The sequence below is a fragment of the Oryza sativa genome, chromosome 10, assembly GCF_034140825.1.
Source record: "Oryza sativa Japonica Group chromosome 10, ASM3414082v1".
In the NCBI taxonomy this organism is placed as follows: Eukaryota; Viridiplantae; Streptophyta; class Magnoliopsida; order Poales; family Poaceae; genus Oryza; species Oryza sativa.
Window position 1 is genome coordinate 1,873,681 of NC_089044.1, and position 22,164 is coordinate 1,895,844.

Sequence of the window (22,164 nt, forward strand, 5' to 3'; positions counted from 1 at the left end):
GGATTTGGGTTTGTATGGAATTGGGGTTGTATGGATGAATTTACTGCAATATTTTTATTACCCAACAAATAGGTGCCGGATTTTAGGTTTGAACCGGCACCTATTAGGACCATATAGGTGCCGGTTTTAACCTAAAAACCGACACCTATTAAGACCATATAGGTGCCGGTTAAGACCTATTAGCGGCACTATTACCTAATATGTGCTGGTTCTAAAACCAACACTGATGGCAAGTATTATCAGTGCTCCTTTGTGCCGGTTGGGAAAACCGGCACCTATTATGGTTTTCAAACCGGCACCTTTTACCCTTCCTGTAGTAGTGTCCTAATTATACAGTCAATTGAACAATGCAGCTAGATGGTGTCTAAGAAAAGCAGCGTGATGTATGTTCACAAGCTTTACAGTCGACCAAAAGCAATAGATCAACCTGGGAGTCACGAGTTCCTGATAAATTGAAGGAAGCCGACATTAAATATACATCATGCGGGACAGATAGAACATAAAAGGTGTAGATAGTTTGTTTCAAATTTATTAGAATGCGAGAGAAGCGATCTTGTGCACCTGATGTGCAATCAACAACAATGTCCTATGCTGATGTGACAAAAGAATAATAATGTGGTATCACTTTGCCTAAAGTGCACCATATAGCTAAGCTAATACACTTATATATATATGCTCAAATTTTAAGTTCCTGTACTAGAACGCAACCACTCGACACTAAGTGCAATTTATTCCAAACGAAAACACATCCATAGAGTAATAAAACTGTAACGGCGAAAGCAAAAGTACGTTGTTGGCGGTCACCGGTGCTTCCATCGGAACCGGGAAGACAACGAGTGAACCGCGCTGGCGCCATTCCGTGGCTTCTTGTCGCCGCCATGTCCCACAGCCGCATAGCCATGGCCGGCGTCCCTTGGCATTGTTCTCCACCTTCGACGACGGCGACGGTGAGGGCCAGTAGTGATCTTTATATATGTCTTCTTCTTCCTCCAGTCCGAGCCAAGCTTCAAAATTCTTCAGAGGGGAGGTCTTGCCAAATTTTATTGTGAATTTATTTTGGTGATCATATACAAATTGGAGGTGTCTAAAAGGTTAGCAACTTCATCCTCCAATATTTTTTTTGTTGTCATATTACATTTGAAGCTATGTTTGGTACACATTATTGTCTCTAAAACTTTGTTGGAAGTTGATGAGAGAGAAAATTTGTGTAGGGAAGAAGAATGTATAGAAATTTTGTTTATTTACAATTTATAAAAAGTTTTTATAAAATAGTTGAGAATGAAAATATATTGAAAATTAATCTAAAATAATAGAAAACAAACTAAATTGAAAATTAAAAGAAGTACAACACATTAAATATTAGTTTAAAAACTTCAAAAATAATTACAAAAAGAATAATTTGTGGGATTATTTTATAATTATTGTATGTATAATGATATGTCATTATTGTATGACTGTTTAGTGGGTTTCACTTTCGTTGAATATTTTTACGGTTTTTTTGCATTTCATGTAGATGGATCGGCAATGGATGTACGCGGACTAGCAGTCGAAAGAGTTTATTGATGACGTGCATTATTTTTTGAGAGTGGCCGATGCTAACAAGCATAAGGGTTATATTTGTCGTCCATGCAATAAGTGCAAGAACCAGAAGGAGTATTATGCACTTAGGATTATTCATTTCCACTTGTTTGAGTCGGGGTTCATGCCTAGCTATAATTGTTGGACATCGCACGGAGAGCTAGGGGTTTAAATGGAAGAAGATGACGTGTAAGACGAGAACATTCCCGACTGAGTTTAGTACGCTGGATTTGAAGGAAATAGAACGGGCGATGTGGATGGGGATGTTGACGATAACGACGCTGTGGATGATCTTGGTTAAATGTTGCAGGACGCCAAGGAGGACTACGAAAGTGAAAAGGAGGCCCATAAATTGGAGCGTATGTTAGAGGACCACTGAACATCGTTGGACCAGGTTGTGGATAGGGGCACAAAAGTTGGATACCACTCTGGAATTCTAGCAATGGAAGACAAAAAATGGTGTTAGTGACAAGTCATTTGGTGATTTATTAAAACTCGTTAAGAACATTCTTCCGGAGGAAAACAAATTGTCCGAGACAACGTACGAGGCTAAAAAAATAGTCTGCCCTCTAGGCGCCGAGCACTTTCAAAGGTGAGGTTGACGGTGAGGGTCGGAGAAGCTACGTGGCGAGGCATTCCGGTGAACATCGTGTCCATGATCAGCAACACTGGAACGCCATCGATTCTCGACTCGTGGGTGAATCCATGGCTACCCGCTTTTTTGGATAATGATCTATCTAAGGATTTGTTTGTCCCATTTCGTCTGCCGTTCAACGACTCGCCGGAGGAGACGGTAGTCCCTCGTCGGAGATGGAGAGCCTTGGGTTTGTTTCAAACTCTTTTACATGATAAAGTTTGAAATGTTTTATCAAATCTAATTTTGAACGTGAAATATGCTCGTGTCGTGTTCGTGTAAGGCAGTTATAATAACGTCATAATAGAAGGATGTACATGCAAAATCATCATATGAAACTGAAAATGGACCCTGGCCCACATGTCGGTAACACAAGCAGGGGCAAATCCTAAAGATACATCCTATGTGGGGATAAATTTGTTTTTGTCTCCTTTTAGAGGTTGCCAATTTAGCGGGACTGCATAAAAAGGCCATTTATTATTGATAGATCTAACTAATTAAACTAATGCTGGATGTATGTTTCTTCCTGGTTTCCAGTATAAAGAAGATGTCTGCCGGCCTCTAACCAGTGATTCTGATTACACTCTGGTACAGTTTTGCAAATTTTGATTGACATAAAAATGTAAACAGTTTAGGTTTCTGATTCTAATTATAGGCGATTCTAATTCTAGCAGAAATGGAAATGAAATCCATTTCAATTAAAAACTTTTTATTTGAACAGGGCACCATTGCTTTGTTTGAGAAATTTGATAATTCGACCCTTTATATTCGTTGCCAATTTGCTTTAATTGACGCTGGTGGAAATGATATGTGGGACCATATGAGTGAATGAGTAAATCAACCACGTTTGGCACACACACAATGACACAAACTCGTTCATTACTGATTGATATAGTTTGGCAAAATTTTACAAATTCTCCATGCTTTTTCAAGTGACGCGGCATGAAGCAGGCAGGAGATCTGCTGCTGTTTTTCATAGATGAAGAGAAGCACACAGAAACACTACAATATACAAACTGAACTGCGCCTCATCGATATGTCTTGCAGTATGAGAGGCTAAAATTGTTGATGATCCAGAGAAAATTTTGCAAGAAAACAATAGAATTAATATGCGAGCTTCTTCTTATTGCGCTTTCCCGTTTTGCCTTGTTTGGATTCTCTGCATGAAAATCTATTAGTCCACTCTTGGGCTGGCGATGGTGACGTAGCTAGCGTCACATCCTTCTTGAATGCATCGTTGAGGAAATCCGAGGTAATTTCTAGTTTTGCTCCGCTTTGACACCTAAGGAGGGCCATCGGGAATTCGGAGCTGCTGCGTTTGAGGCATTCGACACGCTTGGCAACAATGACCTGTATCCTTGCTTGGTTTCGGGAGGGGTTTGCTGTTGTCCTCTTGGGAAGTCGAAGCTGCTACGTGTTTGCGAGCTCGGCAATGATGACTCATGTAAGACTTCGTCTTTTGCGTTACGCTCTAGTGTGGGGTTTTAAGCTTTTCGATCTGCACGGTTTGTCAGTCTGGCTCGCCCTTGTCTCAATGAGTCTAGTGGTCGTGAAGTCGGAGCTGCGGTGTTGACGGGGCGCGACGTGTAGCAACGATGACATGAGCCTAGTTGAGTTGTGCTTTGGCGTGGTTTAGACTGTTGCCCTAACCCTGGTGTTTCCTGGTGAAGTCGGAGTCGCCCAATCGGTGTTGGTGTGATGACGATAACACCATGGCTGTGTCAATGTGTGGGGGCCGTATGTTTGTCTAGCTTGTGCCTTGTTAGCGGCTTTGGTTGGGTGTTGAGTTCTGCTGTCCTGTTCTCGTTGTCGTGGTAGCTTAGATTAGTTGGTGGTGTTGTGTGACAGTTGCGGTTTCGTCTAGTTTTCCTTAATTAACCGTGCATTGTAAGGTTTGGTCCTGTTTTCTCTTTAAAATGGGGCACCTTCTTCTTTATATAAAACGTCGGCAAAGGCCTGACCGTTCGAAAAAAAAAATGCGAGCTTCTCGCTTCCAGCATGAGTACATCATCTTTGATCTCGGCCAGTAGAAATAACTCGTAGTGCCTTGGATTTTGCTCATCTTGATCTGTTGACCAAACAGTAACCATGCTTGATTTCTGCTCTTCATTTTTCTGAAACTGATACTATTACCAGCAGCAGGCAGGAGGTAGCAGATTACCACCAGACCAACTGCATGAATTACCATCAAAAGAAAGACTGACTATGCCTGTGCTTCGCAAGAAGTAGGTGTAAATATTCAGACAAGATAAATACACAATACTATCACATGGATACAGGAGTACTTGTTCAGACAAGATTGCAAGTTCGAATATTTTCTGCTGAAATCTGAGATCCTCAAGCTGCTTCAATTAGTCATAACATGAAAAATCCCAAACAAACTAGAAAAAAATATATCAGAGATTCCTTTCAAGAGGACATATTGATTATACTTGGAGCCACCTATTGATAAAGCAATGCATAATCAGAAAACCAATTTTTCAGATTACACAACAGGTTGGATCAGTCAAGATGAAAACAATCAGTTCCACAAACATGTACCGTCTCCTGATTTCTCCAAATTTAGGTCATCACCGAAGTGCGCTGGCTCACCGACAGCCAGGAATAGCATATTTCCAAGATTTTGGATCCCATAATGTCGGGCGTTTATGCTCTGTACCCAAGGAAAAATGAATAACACCTGTACATCATATCCATGAATGATGTCAACTTTCACCAAACTATATACGAGATTATCATAAAACTACAGATAGTCACCATTTTGTTACATGAGCATGTATGTAATAACAATTCAGAGGCATTGCAAAGGTATACACATACTTATCAATGATCAGTCAAAAAGCCAGAAAGTTCATCGATTTTAGTGGAATGACACTTCGTGTCATCAAATAAGCCTCATTGCAAAAGGGAAAAGGTTGGAGTAGAGTTAGTGTACTAGTTTTCAATGGGCTTCCTACTAATTGAAAGCAAACCAGTCCTTAACAAAGAAACAGTGGAGGGAAATAATGCTCATGCATCTGAAAACAGAAGAAGAAAACATTTAACCATGGCTCCTGTGTTTGTTGAAACATAAGGAAATTCTGTTGACAACCTTGTAATTGTATTATTGACTATAAAACAGAGGGGGAGGTGATTGAAATTTTTAAGTGCATACTCTGCAACATATGGATATGCAATACTAGTATGTAGGGAAAAAAAAACAAAAAGGAAGGAATAAGCAATGGAAAGGTACCTCCATAAGGACATTTTGCATGGGCATGTGACAAATCTCTTTCCTTAAGAATATCCAACCGTGGCCTAAGGCGTTCATATAGCGGCTTCATATTCATGGCTGGGCAATATCGAATAGCAATAGTTGAAAGAGATGAGTAGCTCTCTGGACCACATGCTAAGGATGCTAGACGTTTGCAGCTCACAAGACAAAGTCTTTCTAATGATGGCAGGTCTCCCAAACAATTCAGTGACTCCAGTTTATTGCAGCACCTAATATCCAAAAACTTCAGGGCATGCAGCTGCCCTGATAGAGACTGAAGCTTCGGACAAGAATGAAATTCTAGTGACGTGAGGGACGGTGGTAGGTTCTGAAGTTCTACCATTTTATCATTGAAAGAGATATGTATCATTTCTAGGCATGGCAGAGGATGATTCACTGCTGATGATGATTGCTCTGGTACACTTCTGTACTCAAGGTCATTGCAGTGCTCCGATGATGTAAATGTGTCATGGTGTTCTACATGTACATTCTCCGACTCTATATCCCCCTTACCCCATATGAACTCAAAATTGCGACATCCAGAAACATGAATGTGGGTGACAGATGGGGGTAGAACGAATAGCTCTCTCAAGTTATCACAACAGCAAATTGATAATGACGTTAGACATGGCAGGAACTGATCTGTTGCACAACGAGTTGGCTCACCTTTCACCAGCGTGGTACGGCCTATTAGATTAACACAACCAAAAATGGCCAACATCTTCAAGGACACCAAGCATAGGAACTCTTCCTCCGGCCAGTAGATGAGCACATCACTGGACTTGATTTCCAAATACACAAGTTGTCGAAACCATTTCCAAATCCCAATTATTGGTTCTGATGGGATTGTGGAGAAGAAAAAGTTGCAGTGCCTTAACTCCATATTTGAGAGAGATGATTCGTGAATTTGATCAAGCTGCAATATAGCTTCTTTGTCAAGCACGTCCAATTTTAACTTGGACAATTGGGACATGTATCTGGATTTAAGCAATGGCAATGACAGCTCTGCCTTGTTTTCATTTAGCTTTAAAACCTTCAGCTTTGGTGCTTCGGGTAGACTAGACAACTTTGGACAGTTACTGATTTCAACCTCCTCAAGCAGAGGAAATGTTGGTTTGTTTTCTTGTTTTCCTTCAGTTTCCACCCAACTCTCAAACCTTTCCAAATCAATTAACTTGACTTCCTTTAATGCTGGAAATATTTGTACTTTTCCATCTCTTGCTTCCTCGCAGCATAAGCTTTGCAATTTATCTAGTTTTATCAAATAGAGAACTTGAAGAAACTTGAAATGTATGAATTGAGGAAATTCTTCACACATTGTACAGCCCTCTAGATGGAGCTCCGTCAAGTTCTCAAGAACACTAAGATCTGTCATCCATGTTGGAAAATTAGTGCCTTTATAGGAAACTACCTTAAGCATATGGAGACCATGATGAGGTTTAAGAGCATCAAGAACCTTCTCAGGGTAATCTGGTTCTTCAGCATGGTATTCGCCACTCCATTCAAGAGATAAGTGTGTAAGTTTCTCTTTCCTTCCAAGATTGGCTGCTTTTGCTTGTTCTTGAGATACATTTTCTAGGCCACGTAACTCTAGTTCGCCAGAAAGGTTTAAGCTATGCACTTCCCTAAGGGTACTGCAACTAGCGCTAGCACCCACAATAAAATATGTTAATGTCTGTAAGGAAGTTAACTGTCCAAGGTCTGGAGGCATGCACTTCAATTTTGAGCATCCATTTGTATAAAGGTGTCGTAGGCTTGTCATATACTTCATATCTTTTGGGAGTCTAACAAGATTATAGCAATCAGAAAGGTTTAATGTCTGTAGATTGTACATTGTGCTTATGTCTGCAGGAAGTTCATGGATATTACTGTTGTCTGAGAGATTTAGATATCTTAGATGTTGTAGGTGTCTTGGCCTGATTGGTAATTCTTCCCTTCTTGGGAGCTCTAATGCTCTTAGCTGTAGAGAATTGTACTTAAATAAATGTGATGTTGAGACATTACCATAATACCCTCGAAACAATAAAGTTCGGAGAGCTGGAGCTTCATTTCCCATAAAGTCATCTGGAAGAGCAATGCTGGTGTATGGTATGAGAACGTGATATAAAGGATGTTCTCGCATCAGATTTTTCAAATTAGACGAACCAATTATACTGAGACATTCTTTCCCCATAACAGATTGAGAAATGTCATGCATAAGATCATGTATCTTGCACGTTGTTCTGTCACGGAGCTGACTCCTATACACATTCTCCTCCCGCTGAGAAATTTTATTCACATCTTGAAAAAATGACCTCCAAACTAGTTCCTTGAAAATATTCTGGGCTACTGTTTCCAGATGGTCTTCCTCCTGCAGTGGTATGAAGTCATGTGCCAACCATAATTGGATCAATGTCTCCACATCAATCTCATAATCTTTTGGGAATATAGCACAGAAAGCAAAGCACTGCTTCATGTGTGATGGCAGATCATCATAGCTCAGCCGAAGTATAGGAAAAATTTTATCCTCCCCTTCATTGCAAATGTTGCTTTTAGTTAATACATCATTCCATTCTTGCATAGTAGTCCTGGTACTTAACATAGAACCAAAGGCTTTTGCACCTAAAGGCGAGCCATGACATCTGTGCACAATCTTACAAAGAATTCCAAAATGTTCATCATTGTTTGGCAGAGTTAATGCTCTCCTCAGGATTATTTCCTTCATGTAAATTTCTCCTAGATTTTCAAGATTATGCACTTCAACTTCACCCGTGACCATAATTCTAGCAACTTCTGCATCTCGAGTTGTTGTTAGTACTGCACTACCCATACCACCCTTCTTAAGGCAGGTCTTTAGCTTTCCCCACTTATCATAATCCCGTTCCCATACGTCATCCAACACAATGAGATACTTCTTTCCACCTACTTCTTTCTGCAGGTCCTGCAAAGCCTTTTCACGATCTCTCTCTGTGCTCATACATATGTTGTTTGCAATAGTGACAACATCAAACACATCCGACACACAACACCACCTGCGGAGCGGGAAATGCTTCTCAATTTCAGGGTCATTGTAAATGAGTTGCGCAAAGGTAGTCTTGCCCAGCCCACCCATTCCAACAATAGGAAGGACAGTGAGGTCCGTGTTATTAGCTTTATCAAGCAATATCCTGATAATCTTCTTCTTCTCCTCATCTCTAGATCTGATAACAATATCCTTGTCAAAATCAACCATGATGGAATCAGTTTTCCTCCACTGCTTGGGTGTTTCCTGCTGGTGTACGAGTCCGAAGGAGTTCATCTCCGAGACAAGTTCCTTGATTTTCTCCACGATCTTTCGCAGTTTCTTGCCCATCCTATATCGGAAGACAATAGGATTACGAGAAGGGAAGAGGCTTACAGAGTCCATGCCAAGCATAGTGTGGTTGCGGTGCCCTTTCTTCTTGGCCTCACGCCAGAGCGACTCGTACTTGAACTCGTCGAAGACGTCAATTGCCTCGTAGGACACCTTCTTGAGTGATTTGAGCCAAGCGCAAACTAGACCGGATCGATGATTTTTCTTCTCCTCCGCATCTTGGATGACATCGAGGATGGCTGGAAGCAAGCGCTCCAGAGTCTCACGCTGGTCCTCCATGCCATCCATCACCTTGTACATGTCTACAAGAAAGCTGGAAGCCTTCTCCAGCACCTTGGAGAGCAGTGGCCCAACCAAATATTCAGCCATCGTTGCTCTCTCAACTCTCAGGAGCAGGAGCACACGGCAAGAACCCAAGGCAAGGGCAACGGCGGCTGTTGCTGATATGTAGTTCTATTGGAGAGTGATTAATGGGGTATTAATTCCAGGCTGAACAAAGGCAAAGACAATTGCAAAGAATTGCAGTGCGCTGCGCACTGCATTTCAGTGTTGACTGACGCGTCTTGCTTTCCACTAATTTCCAAGAGTCAGTTTTGCTTTTATCTCTCATTTTCACGCACGCCGATGTTGACTGACGCGCGCCTTAGCAGAGTGGTGAGTGGTGACTGACCTTGTGGAGACGCGAGGGGACCTGGTACTCTGGCAGCCGGCCGGTGAGGGCAGCAAGATTTCGCTCACTCTTGCTTGCTTTTGCCGAAGAGGTGTTGACAACCGTTGCTTGCTTTTGCCGGCCGAGACGGCGTACGTGTTGTCCTCGCAGCCATTCCGTCGAACACCAGCCGGGCACTGACTGCCATAGCAAGCCCCTACCTCTCCTGCCACCCTGCACTGGACGCTGTAGGAGCGGAGCGGCCGGCGTCCTTGCAAGCGAACGGCGGTGGGCAGGACAGAAGAAGAAGGCGGCCGGAACTCTTCAAAGGCTCGCCGGCGGCGTGGCGCATGGCAGGCAGACGGAGAGCAAATGAGCAATTGCGCGCCATTCGGTTCCCTCCTGTATATTCGTCAGAAATGACGATCGATTTTTGTTCGCGATTGGATTCGAAGGCCCAATTGGATTTTGAGCGCTTCATGGGCCGTCGCAAAACATGCAAGCCTGGCCCAACTTGGTACAGTAATAGTTAATCATAGTTTACAACTTCAATCGCTCTGCTTTTGCTTAATTTCGTCAGACCTTGTAGATAAAATAAATTATTCAATGAGATGAGCATGTAATTTTCCTATCTTGAAAAAAAGCATTTGCAGTTCAACTAATGAAATCCCTGAAATGTACTGTATCAATTCATTCGGCGATCATTTTATTCTCTTCTCTCTTTTTTTTCTTCTATATTTGAGGTATCATCAAGCAAGCAGATCTGCTGTTTTGATACAGATTAAATCCTACAGCTGATGAGCTGACAGCAATCCAAAAAATATTTTTGTGGGTAAAAGTTTTTATATATGTGTCCTTAGAGATTTAAATAAGCTATTATGAAAAGAAACCTCCAAAAATTCAATTTTGGCAGCTGCCTAGGAACAGATCAATGTGCGCACCGAAACACTTGCAAAAAGCGACCAGCGGCATGTCCATGAGCAAACATGTTGATAATCGAGCGAAATTCGACAGAGGGACAAACAAATTTCTGTTGGACAAAAACTCACTACGCTTCTTCTGACGACGGCAAAATTAACTAAGTGACCGCTTTGCAAATCCCTAAGGAAAGGAACTGATCCAGAGAATAATCGCCCTGGAACAAGCCTTGTGAATTGGCAAAACAGTATGCAGGCCAAAAGTTTTAGGAGGATTGGAAATTTTCAAGAGCTTTAAGATTAAGATGGCCTTGGATAAAATGGAAAGATGACCAAAGACCGTGGACCTCGATGGATCTACATTGCAACAAAACAGATATACACCTTTTCCAAGCTTGCACGAAAATCACAATTGGCAATGGCGAGAAGACAACATTTTGGAAAGACAATTGGCTAAATGGCCTTTGTCTAAAACAACAATTGCCAAACCTTTTCACGTTGGCATGGCGAAAAATCAGAAATGTACAAACTGAGCCATACAGTTTCAGGAGTTAGCCAAATACGAACTGATTCAGGGCCGCCGGAATTTCTGCATTTTCATTTCCAGCGACTACATTCTTCTGACACTGAGTCACTGACTGTACTGACAGCAGGTCGGAGCTACTGCCCGTTGTGGCTTATACACGGAACTGGACATAACAATTTACAACATAAGTGCAAAGCAGAAGATTACCACGAACTGCATCCACTGTCAGAGAAACATCGAAACGATGAGCAATACAGCGTGCCAGTGCTTGTGCATTACAATAAGTATGGGGGTGTCTATTATGTTTAGATAAGATAAACACACAATACTAAAACATAGATACAGGAGTACTAATTCAGTCAAGATTTCAAGTTGGAATTTGTTCTGCTTCACTAGAACAGAACATACAAAACCAAGACAAAATAGAACAACGTTGTAGTGGAGATTCCCCATCAAGAAGATATTGTTGATTACACTCAGAGCCACCCATTGATTGTTGGTATGAATGGTACCAATCCTGCAGGGAAGCCAAGCATAATCATCAGAAAAAAAAAGGAATCTTAAATCACAATAAACAACCTCTCATCTTGCACAACTTGTTGGATTCCAGTAGAAAACGATCAGTTTCACTTTTTTTTTTGTTGAAAAGAGGGCAAAAGCTTTGCCTTGTATATATTGATAGAGCAGGGTGATCAGTTTCACATACCTCTGTGGTCTCCTGACATCACTAAATTCAGGAAATCAATGATGTGCTTCGGCTCATATCAGCCAGGAATGGCATATTTCCATGATTACGGGTCTATTACTGTAGGGCTTTGAATCCCTGGTGGAAAACAATGTCAGAATTTCTTGATGGAAATTAACCATGCCATAGGAAAAACAGCAAAACTGTAAAAAAAAACGATTCAGAATTGGCTACAACTACCAGACTGAAATTTTGTACACACTAAAATTCTGCAAGACATTCAAGACATAATTTGATACTTAGGGATGTGTTTGTACGGAATTAATCTATTCTTCCAACTATTCAGGTTGTTAATCAAGTTTCTTGTTTTGTTCATTCACTAGTGGAACAGCGGTAGTAAATGAATTTAAGCTTGGCAGTGCCACTTCTGGAAAAATATTTTACGTTGCAAATTTATTCAGATAATGGAATTCTGAAACATCCTAAGGCCATGCAAGTAAAGCAAGGAAATGAATGAAGAGCCTTATAATCTAAACACAAAATGAGTTAGGATATCAGAAGAAGGATCTCACCGTCGGAAACCAGCACACTCATCGCAGTCATCTCGTCAATGCAGTTTCCAGTTGAAGCCAATGTTTGTGCTTTTTACCTGCTTCCAACACGAGTAAACCATGATCTCAAGATTCTCAAGCAAGTATCATACGCTGCAAATGTTCTGATATCAGAGGGTAGAAAAACTTTTAGGGTCATATTGATCTATTCACCAAATGGGTAATTTTACCATCCTTGAAAAAGTATCGGGATGTACCACACTTTCTAGTATAAAATTTGGAAACACCATGCTTGATTTCTTCACTTCATTTCTGCCAGAGTACCAGACTGCCATTCATGCAGACAACAATTGTTGAAAATATATGCAAAAACAGTGCGAAAGGGCATGTAGCCTAGTGGTTGCAGTGACCTGAGTAGCACCCCAAGGTCCTGAGTTCAAATCTCCATAGGAGCACATATATCCAGTTGGATGTAGAGTCCGGGTAAATATACCCTTCTCTAAAAAAAAAATGCAAAAACAGCACACTACCACCAAACCGCATTTCATTGACACGGATGCCTGAGTAGCATCGAGATAGTGAGCACTTCAGCAAAACCCAGTAAGTAACTATGCCATACAATAATAACTCTGTAGTGAAGATTCCTGTTAAGAAGCCAAATTATTGATTATACTCGCCAGTCCTTCAGAGAAACCACGCCACAAACATCAGAAGAAAGAAGCTCGAACTAAAGCCAACTTTCATCTTGCACAACTGTTGGATTCAAGTCTGAGATGAAAACAATCAGTTCCACGAACCTGTCAGGAACCCATTGAGCTACACATGGGCTGACTCAATTGCTAATCCATGCCAAGGCCCAAACAAACAAAGGAGATGAATACAAAAGGGAGCAGCAGGAGAACTTCAAGCAACGAACAGATTCATCGGCGGCTTCGGCCACGGCGGCGGCGGCGGCGGCTTGGTTCGGTTGAACCTCGTCGATCTCTATCTTTTTCTTACTCTCTCGTGTTCCTCTTCACTGCCACTTCTAGAAGCTTCCTCTACTTCTTCTCACTCAATTCCTCTTCTATTTTCTGAGATTGTATTTGATAGCTTTATCCAAATAATCTTGTGTGCGAAAGCTAGTTTTTTCAGTTGCATTTTTTTAACTTAGCCATTGCATTTTGTAATAGCATTGGATTCCTGGTTGCATGCGCTGGCTGAAGATTAGCAAACTCGGTTAGTGTTAGTTATCGTTTTTCCGTTTTTTCGGTAGTAGAAGAGATCGAGCAGGGATCGGATCGTGGGATGGCACGGTCAGTCGTTGATCCGGCAAGATCGCGCATGTAACAGACTCTTTTGTGGAGGTGAATAAAAGGAAGAAAAACCCCAGAAAAGCTGCGAAGTTTTTCAGCACCAAAACTCTGTTTTTGCTCTGTTTTTCTATGTTGTCGTATTTTCGTCAGATACTGTTCATCGTTCTGAACTACTCAGACAAGCTAGGATAGCCACAATCTCGCGTGTGTTCAGAGTGTTCTAGCTAACAATTGGTATCAGAGCAGTACTGGAACGATCCGGCGATGTCATACACACCGCCTGGCCGTCGTGGTGGCGGTGGCGGCGGGGGGAGCGGCAACGGCCGCGGCGGCGCAAGCGGCAGCGGCGGGGGGAATGGAGCAGACGGCGCATTACTTCCGCTCGTGTCTCAGGGGAGAGACGCATCGCACACCGCTCGCCTCCCAGTCCTCTCGAGGACAAACTACCCGGATTGGGCGCTCCTGATGCGCGTCAACCTGCAGGCGCAGGGGCTGTGGACGGCGATCGATCCCGGCTACGCGGAGTTTCGTGAAGATCGGGCGGCTCTCTCGGCAATCCTTCAGGCGGTGCCGCGTGAGATGTTGCGCGGGCTGGCAAAGCATGACACGGCGAAGGCGGCGTGGGACGCCATCAAGACCATGCGGGTCGGCGTTGACCGTGTGCGTGAGGCGAAGGAGAAGGGCTTCCGTCGTCAATTTGAGTCGATGCGATTCAAGGAGAGGGAGACGCCGGAGGAGTTTGCGATGCGGCTCACTGCCGTCGTCGCGGACATTCGCGACATGGGTGGAGTCATGGAAGATGAACACGTCAACAAGAAGCTGCTGCGCGTTGTTCCCAAGAAGTATAAGCCGGTGGCTATCTCTCTCGAGCAGCTGCTCGATGTGAAGACCATGGCGCTGGAGGAGCTAGTTGGGCGGCTGTCAACAGTGGATTCTTACAGCGATGATGAGGAGGGAAGCGATGGCGGAAAATTGTACCTCACGGAGGAACAATGGCAGGCACGTGTGAAGCAGCGGGAGCAGGAGGGCTCCGGCAACAGCGGCAATAAGGGCCGCGGCGCGCCCGGCACGCAGAATCACCGAGGCAAGCCCGGTGGGTCGCCAAAGGGCAAAGAGGCGGCCACTGGTGCGAACAGCAGCCGCGACATCTCGAGGGTAAAGTGCTTCAATTGTGATGAATTTGGTCACTATGCAAGGCAGTGCCGCAAGCCACGACGCCAACGCCGGGGAGAGGCGAACCTGGTGCAAGCCGCCGAGGAAGAACCGACGTTGCTTATGGCACATGTCGTAGGGGTGTCACTTGCTGGCGAGGCGACACTCGGACGAACACCTGGTGGACAGGAGGTACACCTCACGGAGAAGAAGGTGATCCTGGACCACGAGGATGGTGGTGAGGAGGAGGTGACAAGAGATTGGTTTCTGGATACCGGCGCCACCAACCACATGACTGGAGTGCGTTCGGCGTTCGCCGAGCTCGACACCGGCGTTGTTGGGACGGTGAAGTTTGGCGACGGCTCTGTGATTGAAATCCAGGGGCGCGGGACCGTGGTGTTCCGATGCAAGAATAGTGATCATCGGTCTCTCGACACGGTGTACTACATCCCGAAGCTGCGCAAGAACATCATCAGTGTCGGCCGTCTCGACGCGCGCGGCTACGACGCACATATCTGGGGCGGGGTCTGCACACTCCGTGATCCCGATGGTCTTCTCCTCGCAAAGGTAAAACGAGACATAAATTATCTCTATATACTCAAGCTGCATATTGCAAATCCAGTCTGCATGGCGGCGAGCGGTGGCGACATGGCATGGCGGTGGCATGCGCGTTTCGGACACTTGAACTTCCAGTCGCTCCGGAGGCTGGCCCAGGGGAACATGGTCCGCGGGCTTCCGATCATTGATCACACTGATCAACTGTGCGACGGTTGTCTCGCGGGCAAGCAACGACGACTCCCGTTCCCGGAGGAGGCCAAGTTTAGAGCACAGGAGGCGCTCGAACTGGTGCACGGCGACTTGTGTGGGCCGATCACGCCTGCGACCCCAGGCGGCAGGAAGTATTTCCTGCTCCTCGTCGACGATATGAGCCGGCATATGTGGATACGGCTCCTCTCCGGCAAGCATGAAGCGGCGACGGCGATCAAGCAGTTCCAAGTCGGCGTTGAGCTGGAGTCCGGGCGAAAGCTGCGGGCTCTGAGGACAGATCGTGGGGGGGAATTTACCTCCGTGGAGTTCATGGACTACTGCGCCGATCATGGGATGAGGCGAGAGCTCACTGCTCCTTACTCCCCTCAGCAGAACGGAGTCGTGGAGCGGCGGAATCAGACCGTGGTTGCGGCGGCGCGCTCCATGCTTAAGGCGGCTGGGATGCCGGCGTGCTTCTGGGGGGAGGCGGTTGTGGCGGCGGTGTATGTGCTGAACCGGTCGCCGACGAAGGCATTGAATGGCGTGACCCCCCATGAGGCGTGGCATGGGCGACGTCCCTCGGTCGAACACTTGAGGGTGTTTGGCTGTGTAGGCTACGTCAAGACGGTGAAGCCGAACCTGCGCAAGCTCGACGATCGAGGTACGAGGATGGTGTTTATTGGCTATGAACAGGGGTCGAAGGCGTATCGCATGTATGACCCTGTGGCGCGGCGCGTTTGCGTGTCGCGTGATGTCGTCTTCGACGAGGCGGCGACATGGGCGTGGCGTGATCCTGAGACAGAGGCGACTGAAGAGGAGGAATTCACGGTGGATTTCTTTGTGAATCCCGTGGACTCTGTTGTTGCCGACTTGGGCGAACAGGCTAGCACGCCTGTGCAGGGAGGCACGTACCCGGCGTCGACGGCCACTCCGCCCTCACCACCGGAAGTGCCGGCGGGGGTGGAGTTTTGCTCACCACCAAACTCTGTCACGCCAGGGACAAATGAAGGCCCTATCAGGTATCGCCGAGTGCAGGATATCCTATCTGCTACTGAACCTGTCCTTGATTTTGATTATAGCGACCAATGCTTGCTGGCAAGTGAGGAACCAATGAGTCTTGCAGAAGCTGAACAACAGTTGTGTTGGAGGCAGGCAATGCAAGAGGAGCTAAAGTCCATTGAAGACAATCAGACTTGGAGCTTTGCTGAGCTCCCTGTTGGACATAAAGCAATTGGGTTAAAGTGGGTCTATAAGGTGAAAAAGGATCCATCAGGAGTTGTGGTGAAACACAAAGCAAGGTTGGTAGCAAAGGGATATGTGCAACAACAAGGAATTGATTTTGAGGAAGTGTTTGCCCCAGTGGCTAGAATGGAAACTGTGAGGCTCCTGATTGCAGTAGCTGCAAACAAAGGATGGGAGATTCATCACATGGATGTGAAGTCTGCTTTCCTGAATGGTGATTTGGAAGAGGAAGTTTATGTTGTGCAGCCACCTGGTTTTATTGAGAAAGGAAAAGAAGGCCAGGTGTTGAGGCTCAAGAAAGCTTTGTATGGGCTAAAGCAGGCTCCCCGAGCATGGAATGCAAAACTGCACAACACTTTGATTTCTCTGAATTTCATCAAGTCTGAAACTGAGAGTGCAGTGTATGTGAGAGGAACAGGAAGCTCAAGGTTGATAGTGGGAGTGTATGTGGATGATCTGATTATCAGTGGGGCTCAAGCAAGTGAAATTGATTTTTTCAAGGAGGAGATGAAGAAGAAATTTCGCATGAGTGACTTAGGTCTGCTGAGTTACTATCTGGGAATGGAGGTTGTCCAAAAGGATGATGGAGTGTTTCTGTCACAAACTGCTTATGCAGCAAAAATCCTAGAAAAGACAGGAATGGAAGGCTGCAATTCTACTCAAGTTCCCATGGAAGCTAGGTTGAAACTGAAGAGGGAGAGTGGAGGGGAAGGAGTTGATTCAACCATGTATAGAAGCACTGTGGGAAGTCTCAGGTATTTGGTGAACACAAGGCCAGATCTTGCTTACTCTGTCGGGTATGTGAGCAGATTTATGGAGAAACCAACTTCTGAACATTGGGCAGCAGTGAAGCATATTCTGAGATACATTGCAGGTACTCTTGATGTTGGCTGCTGGTTTGGGAGAAGGGAAAAGGGTGAACTCAGATTGATTGGGTTCAGTGACAGTGATATGGCTGGGGATTTGGATGATAGGAAGAGCACCACAGGTGTACTGTATATGCTGGGAGACAGTTTGATCAGCTGGCAATCTCAGAAACAAAAGGTGGTAGCTTTGTCGTCATGTGAAGCTGAGTATATTGCTGCTACTACTGGTGCTTGTCAAGGGATTTGGCTCAATAGGCTATTGGCAGAATTACTTGGAGAGGACCCTGGCCAAACTGTGATGAAAGTTGATAACAAATCAGCAATCAATCTCTGCAAGAATCCGGTACTCCATGATCGAAGTAAGCACATTGACACTCGATTTCATTTTATCAGGGAGTGTGTGGAGAAGAAGCAAATCGCTGTGGAGTATGTGCGAACAGAAGATCAGCTTGCAGATATACTGACTAAGCCTGTTGGACGAGTTCGGTTTCTTGAACTCCGGAAGAAGATGGGTTTGGAGCAGGCACATCAAGATTAGGGGGGAAATTGATAGCTTTATCCAAATAATCTTGTGTGCGAAAGCTAGTTTTTTCAGTTGCATTTTTTTAACTTAGCCATTGCATTTTGTAATAGCATTGGATTCCTGGTTGCATGCGCTGGCTGAAGATTAGCAAACTCGGTTAGTGTTAGTTATCGTTTTTCCGTTTTTTCGGTAGTAGAAGAGATCGAGCAGGGATCGGATCGTGGGATGGCACGGTCAGTCGTTGATCCGGCAAGATCGCGCATGTAACAGACTCTTTTGTGGAGGTGAATAAAAGGAAGAAAAACCCCAGAAAAGCTGCGAAGTTTTTCAGCACCAAAACTCTGTTTTTGCTCTGTTTTTCTATGTTGTCGTATTTTCGTCAGATACTGTTCATCGTTCTGAACTACTCAGACAAGCTAGGATAGCCACAATCTCGCGTGTGTTCAGAGTGTTCTAGCTAACAGTATTGAACTCTATTGTTCTTGAGAATTCTGAGTTTGGAGGAAGAGGGTTGTTAACAATCTGGTATCAGAGCTGTTCGGTTCGCTGGGGATTCTTGTCATGGAGGTGTTGGGGAGGCAGCCATGCAAGAGGGAGGAGGAATTCGGTTGGGGAATTGTTCATCCGAGTAGCGCCCACCAACTGTTCGATGAAATGTCGAGCCCATTCGAAGTGTACGAGGAAGATACTATCCTTGTCATGAAGGAGGAGAAAGTATCCAGGGATGAAGCACTAAGGTTGTTACTTGAGGAATGGATGGATGCCAAGCGTAAATTAGAGGAGAAGCTCAACCGGGTCTTGGAGAAGTTTGAAGAGATGGAAGCTCACAATGGCGCAGAAGATGCAACTGTCATCATCAAGGCAGCCACAACCGACCTCAGGGAGGCATCATCTCCAACACCCAAGACATCGCTATCTCCAGTGTGCTTCAATGAAAACAGCATGCATGCGGCAACGAGCTCAAGCCACAACATCGAGCTGACTGCCTTGACGGTTGCCAAGTGCTTGAAGGGGTGCTCTAATCATGGAGTTGGAGCTGGTAGCTTGATGCCCACAAGGTGCCCGACGAATTGCTCAAGTCCCGGCGTCATACCCGACCACACCATGGCTACGGTGGTTGCATGTGCCACCACTTCTATGGCGTTCATGGAGTTGGTTGTTGGAGAGGAGGCAACCTGTGACACCTATACCGGGACCACTAATTGTCCTGAGGTGACACACACCAAGTGTTCGACATTGGGCCTTGACGTCAAGGGTGACACCGACCAAGTCATGGTCGCATTCCTGGCCCAGCCTTGTGTGTTCCTTCTCAACATGGACAACACAGGTACCAAACTAGTAAACATGGTAGAGGTGACTAGTCTACAGACTTGGGCACCTCCCTGTCGAGTCATATGCAAGGGTTCCCTGGTTAAGAAGCATCCAGCAACTTGGTTAGAGTTTGAGTGGAAACAACATGATGTGCAACAGATACAACCATGGCCACCGCCACAGTGGCTAGAAACTTGGTTATTCCTTAGTTGTTTTTCAGATGTAGCGCCACATGATTCAGTGAGCCCATTCATCATTGACATAATACCTTATGCACTAGATGATAGGGAAGAAATGCTCAGGAGATCAATTGAGCTGAGGCCCTGTACACATCCACAGTATTTGGGGAAGGGGAAATATTGGGCAGGAACAGCTATGTCCTATGGAGGCAATCACCTGTTAGCAGTCAAAAGGTTATTGGCAAGGTTCAAGGAAGATTTCTCTATGGTTCCTAGTTGGATGAGCTGGAATTATGTGAGAAGAATATTGTGGTCTCCGGGCTGTTCTCTGCTTTCTGCTAGAGAACTTTGGAAGTGTTTACAGTTATTTTGTGGTAAAGGAGAATTGTTGGATGGTGAGAGTTTTATGCAGCGAAGGAGATCGAACATGACATCCTATGAGGTTTGCTGGGAAAGGAAATTTATATCAAAAACATATAGTGATTCTTCTCAGAATTGGTTCGAGTTGTATACTTCGCTCTCATCGGAATTATGGCATAAGCCCACTGGCTATAAACTGATGCAATCAGAAGCTACTTCTGGTGCAACATATTTAATTAGTGCGGATTGGACTATAACAGAGAGCTGCAAATTATCATACAAAATAACACTTGAAGATGGTGAAGTAGATGTGTACTGGTTGAATACTAAGGACCAAGAATTCTCGTATGAACAATTGATATTCCACAAAGAGGAGCTTGCTACAGTTTGGGTTTATCAAAGTACTAGTTTTATCAAAAGTAAGGGCAGTGGCAGGGTTGTCACCATTGCAGCAAGTACCTCATTTACCAACTCTATACCAGTGCCACTAGCTAGTCATGTTTGGAAGGAATTTTCTTGGACACTACATTATTGGAATGATGGGTCTGTGTGGAAATTATGGTTCTGTTATATGGTCTTTCTGATCAGTGTCAAACAAGCTGCGGTGCCTATGGATATCTTGGATGGAAACTTGGAAGAATCTGATCCAGCAAGATTAAAGATGTGGCCTGATCATCCAAAATATGTTCAGAGGCCGTGTGTAAATCAAAGGGATGAATTGCGTCTTAGTGCACCTGATCTACAAATATCATGGGATCCTGGTGGTTTATGTTTACTCAAGTTTCTAGCTATCTCTTCTCTTGGACAAGTCACATTTCAGTCAGTCAAATTCTCATTTCAAGACAGTTCTTCTCTCTTTCACATGCGAAGTGCCAGGATTTGCTTGAGCTGTTCTTTTGAGACGCAAGTTTTCTGTTGGCAAGCTGAAAACAAATTGGACATTGATGAAGCTTTTGGAACGATGCAAGAATACTGGAGAAATCAAAGTGGAGGTTTGCCATTTCTGCAATTTACTTGTCATCGACTTGTGGACAAGTCGAATTTCAAGGAGAGGAGATTGTCAGGAACCCATTGAGCTACACATGGGCTGACTCAATTGCTAATCCATGCCAAGGCCCAAACAAACAAAGGAGATGAATACAAAAGGCAGTAGCAGGAGAACTTCAAGCAACGAACAGATTCATCGACGGCTTCGGCCACGGCGGCGGCGGCGGCGGCTTGGTTCGGTTGAACCTCGTCGATCTCTATCTTTTTCTTACTCTCTCGTGTTCCTCTTCACTGCCACTTCTAGAAGCTTCCTCTACTTCTTCTCACTCAATTCCTCTTCTATTTTCTGAGATTGTATTGAACTCTATTGTTCTTGAGAATTCTGAGTTTGGAGGAAGAGGGTTGTTAACAGAACCTTTATGGTCGGCTGGCATTGCTGGCTCACTGACAGCCAGGAATTGCATATTTCCATGATTTGGGGTCCCTTAGCGTAGGATGTTTAGGCTCTGCAATAGGAAAATAATACCTTAGTTTCACAATCGAAATTAACTGTACCCAGGGGAAAAAAAAGGAAATTCTGTCCTATTCAATTTTAAACAGAGGGGCTGGTGATTGAATTTTCGAGTGCGTACACTGCAACATATAGATCTGTAATATGTAGGGAAAAGCAAAAACGAAAAAGAAGAAAAAAGCAATGGAGAGGTACCTTCATCAGGATCTCTTGCACGAGCATCTCACAGGTCTCTTCTCACAAGGCTATCCAACCGTGGCCGAATGTGTTTATATAGCGGCTTCGTATTCAAAGCTGGGCAATATCGGATTGTGATACTCGAAAGAGATGAGTAACTCCCCAGACCACATGGTAAGGATGCTAGACGTTTGCAGCTCACAAGATTGAGGGTTTCTACTGATGGCAGATCTCCCAAACGATTCAGTGACTCCAGTTTATTGCAGCTGTCAATGGATATATACTCGAGTGCATGTATACAGCTGCCGTTAGACGGAATGAAGCTCGGGACATGAATAAATGTTTAGCCTCTTGAGAGATGATGGTAGGTTCTCAAGTGCTACCATTTTAGGACATACCCAGACATCTAGTCTTTCTAGGCATGGCAGAGGATGGTCTGCTGCTGATGGCGATTGCTCTGGCAGGCTTGTGCACGCACGATAATTGCAATGCTTTGATGATGTAAATGTGTTGTGATGATCTACCTGTACACTCTCGGACACTATATCCCCCTTCCCCCATATGAACTCAAGTTTAGAGCAAGGTGTGCTTCTATGCTCCTTAGAAAAAAGTTGCACGAAAACCAAAGCTCATCAATGGCTGAGATTAAAAGCGAATTAACAGTGTAATCATCATTAGTGAGGGGGTATT

At 44.6% G+C, this 22,164-nt stretch overlaps 1 protein-coding gene and 2 long non-coding RNA genes across 3 annotated transcripts; 1 reads left to right on the plus strand and 2 right to left on the minus strand.

Annotated features, from left to right (window-relative positions):
- Window positions 1-84: 84 nt before the first annotated feature.
- Window positions 85-2,557, plus strand: LOC136353645 (uncharacterized). The gene is made up of 2 exons (XR_010736996.1): window positions 85-1,091; window positions 1,514-2,557. It is a non-coding gene; the product is annotated as an uncharacterized lncRNA (long non-coding RNA).
- Window positions 2,558-4,465: 1,908 nt separating this feature from the next.
- Window positions 4,466-9,285, minus strand: LOC4348035 (disease resistance protein RGA2). Its single transcript, XM_015758928.3, has 2 exons — window positions 5,445-9,285; window positions 4,466-4,892 (listed from the first exon to the last, which is right to left on the minus strand). Exons 1-2 carry the CDS (start codon window positions 9,163-9,165, stop codon window positions 4,801-4,803), a joined length of 3,813 nt encoding a protein of 1,270 aa, XP_015614414.1. The 5' UTR covers window positions 9,166-9,285; the 3' UTR covers window positions 4,466-4,800.
- An 11,491-nt stretch (window positions 9,286-20,776) lies between these two features.
- On the minus strand, window positions 20,777-21,767 carry LOC136353724 (uncharacterized). Its single transcript, XR_010737119.1, has 2 exons — window positions 21,493-21,767; window positions 20,777-21,292 (listed from the first exon to the last, which is right to left on the minus strand). It is a non-coding gene; the product is annotated as an uncharacterized lncRNA (long non-coding RNA).
- Between the last annotated feature and the right edge of the window lie 397 nt (window positions 21,768-22,164).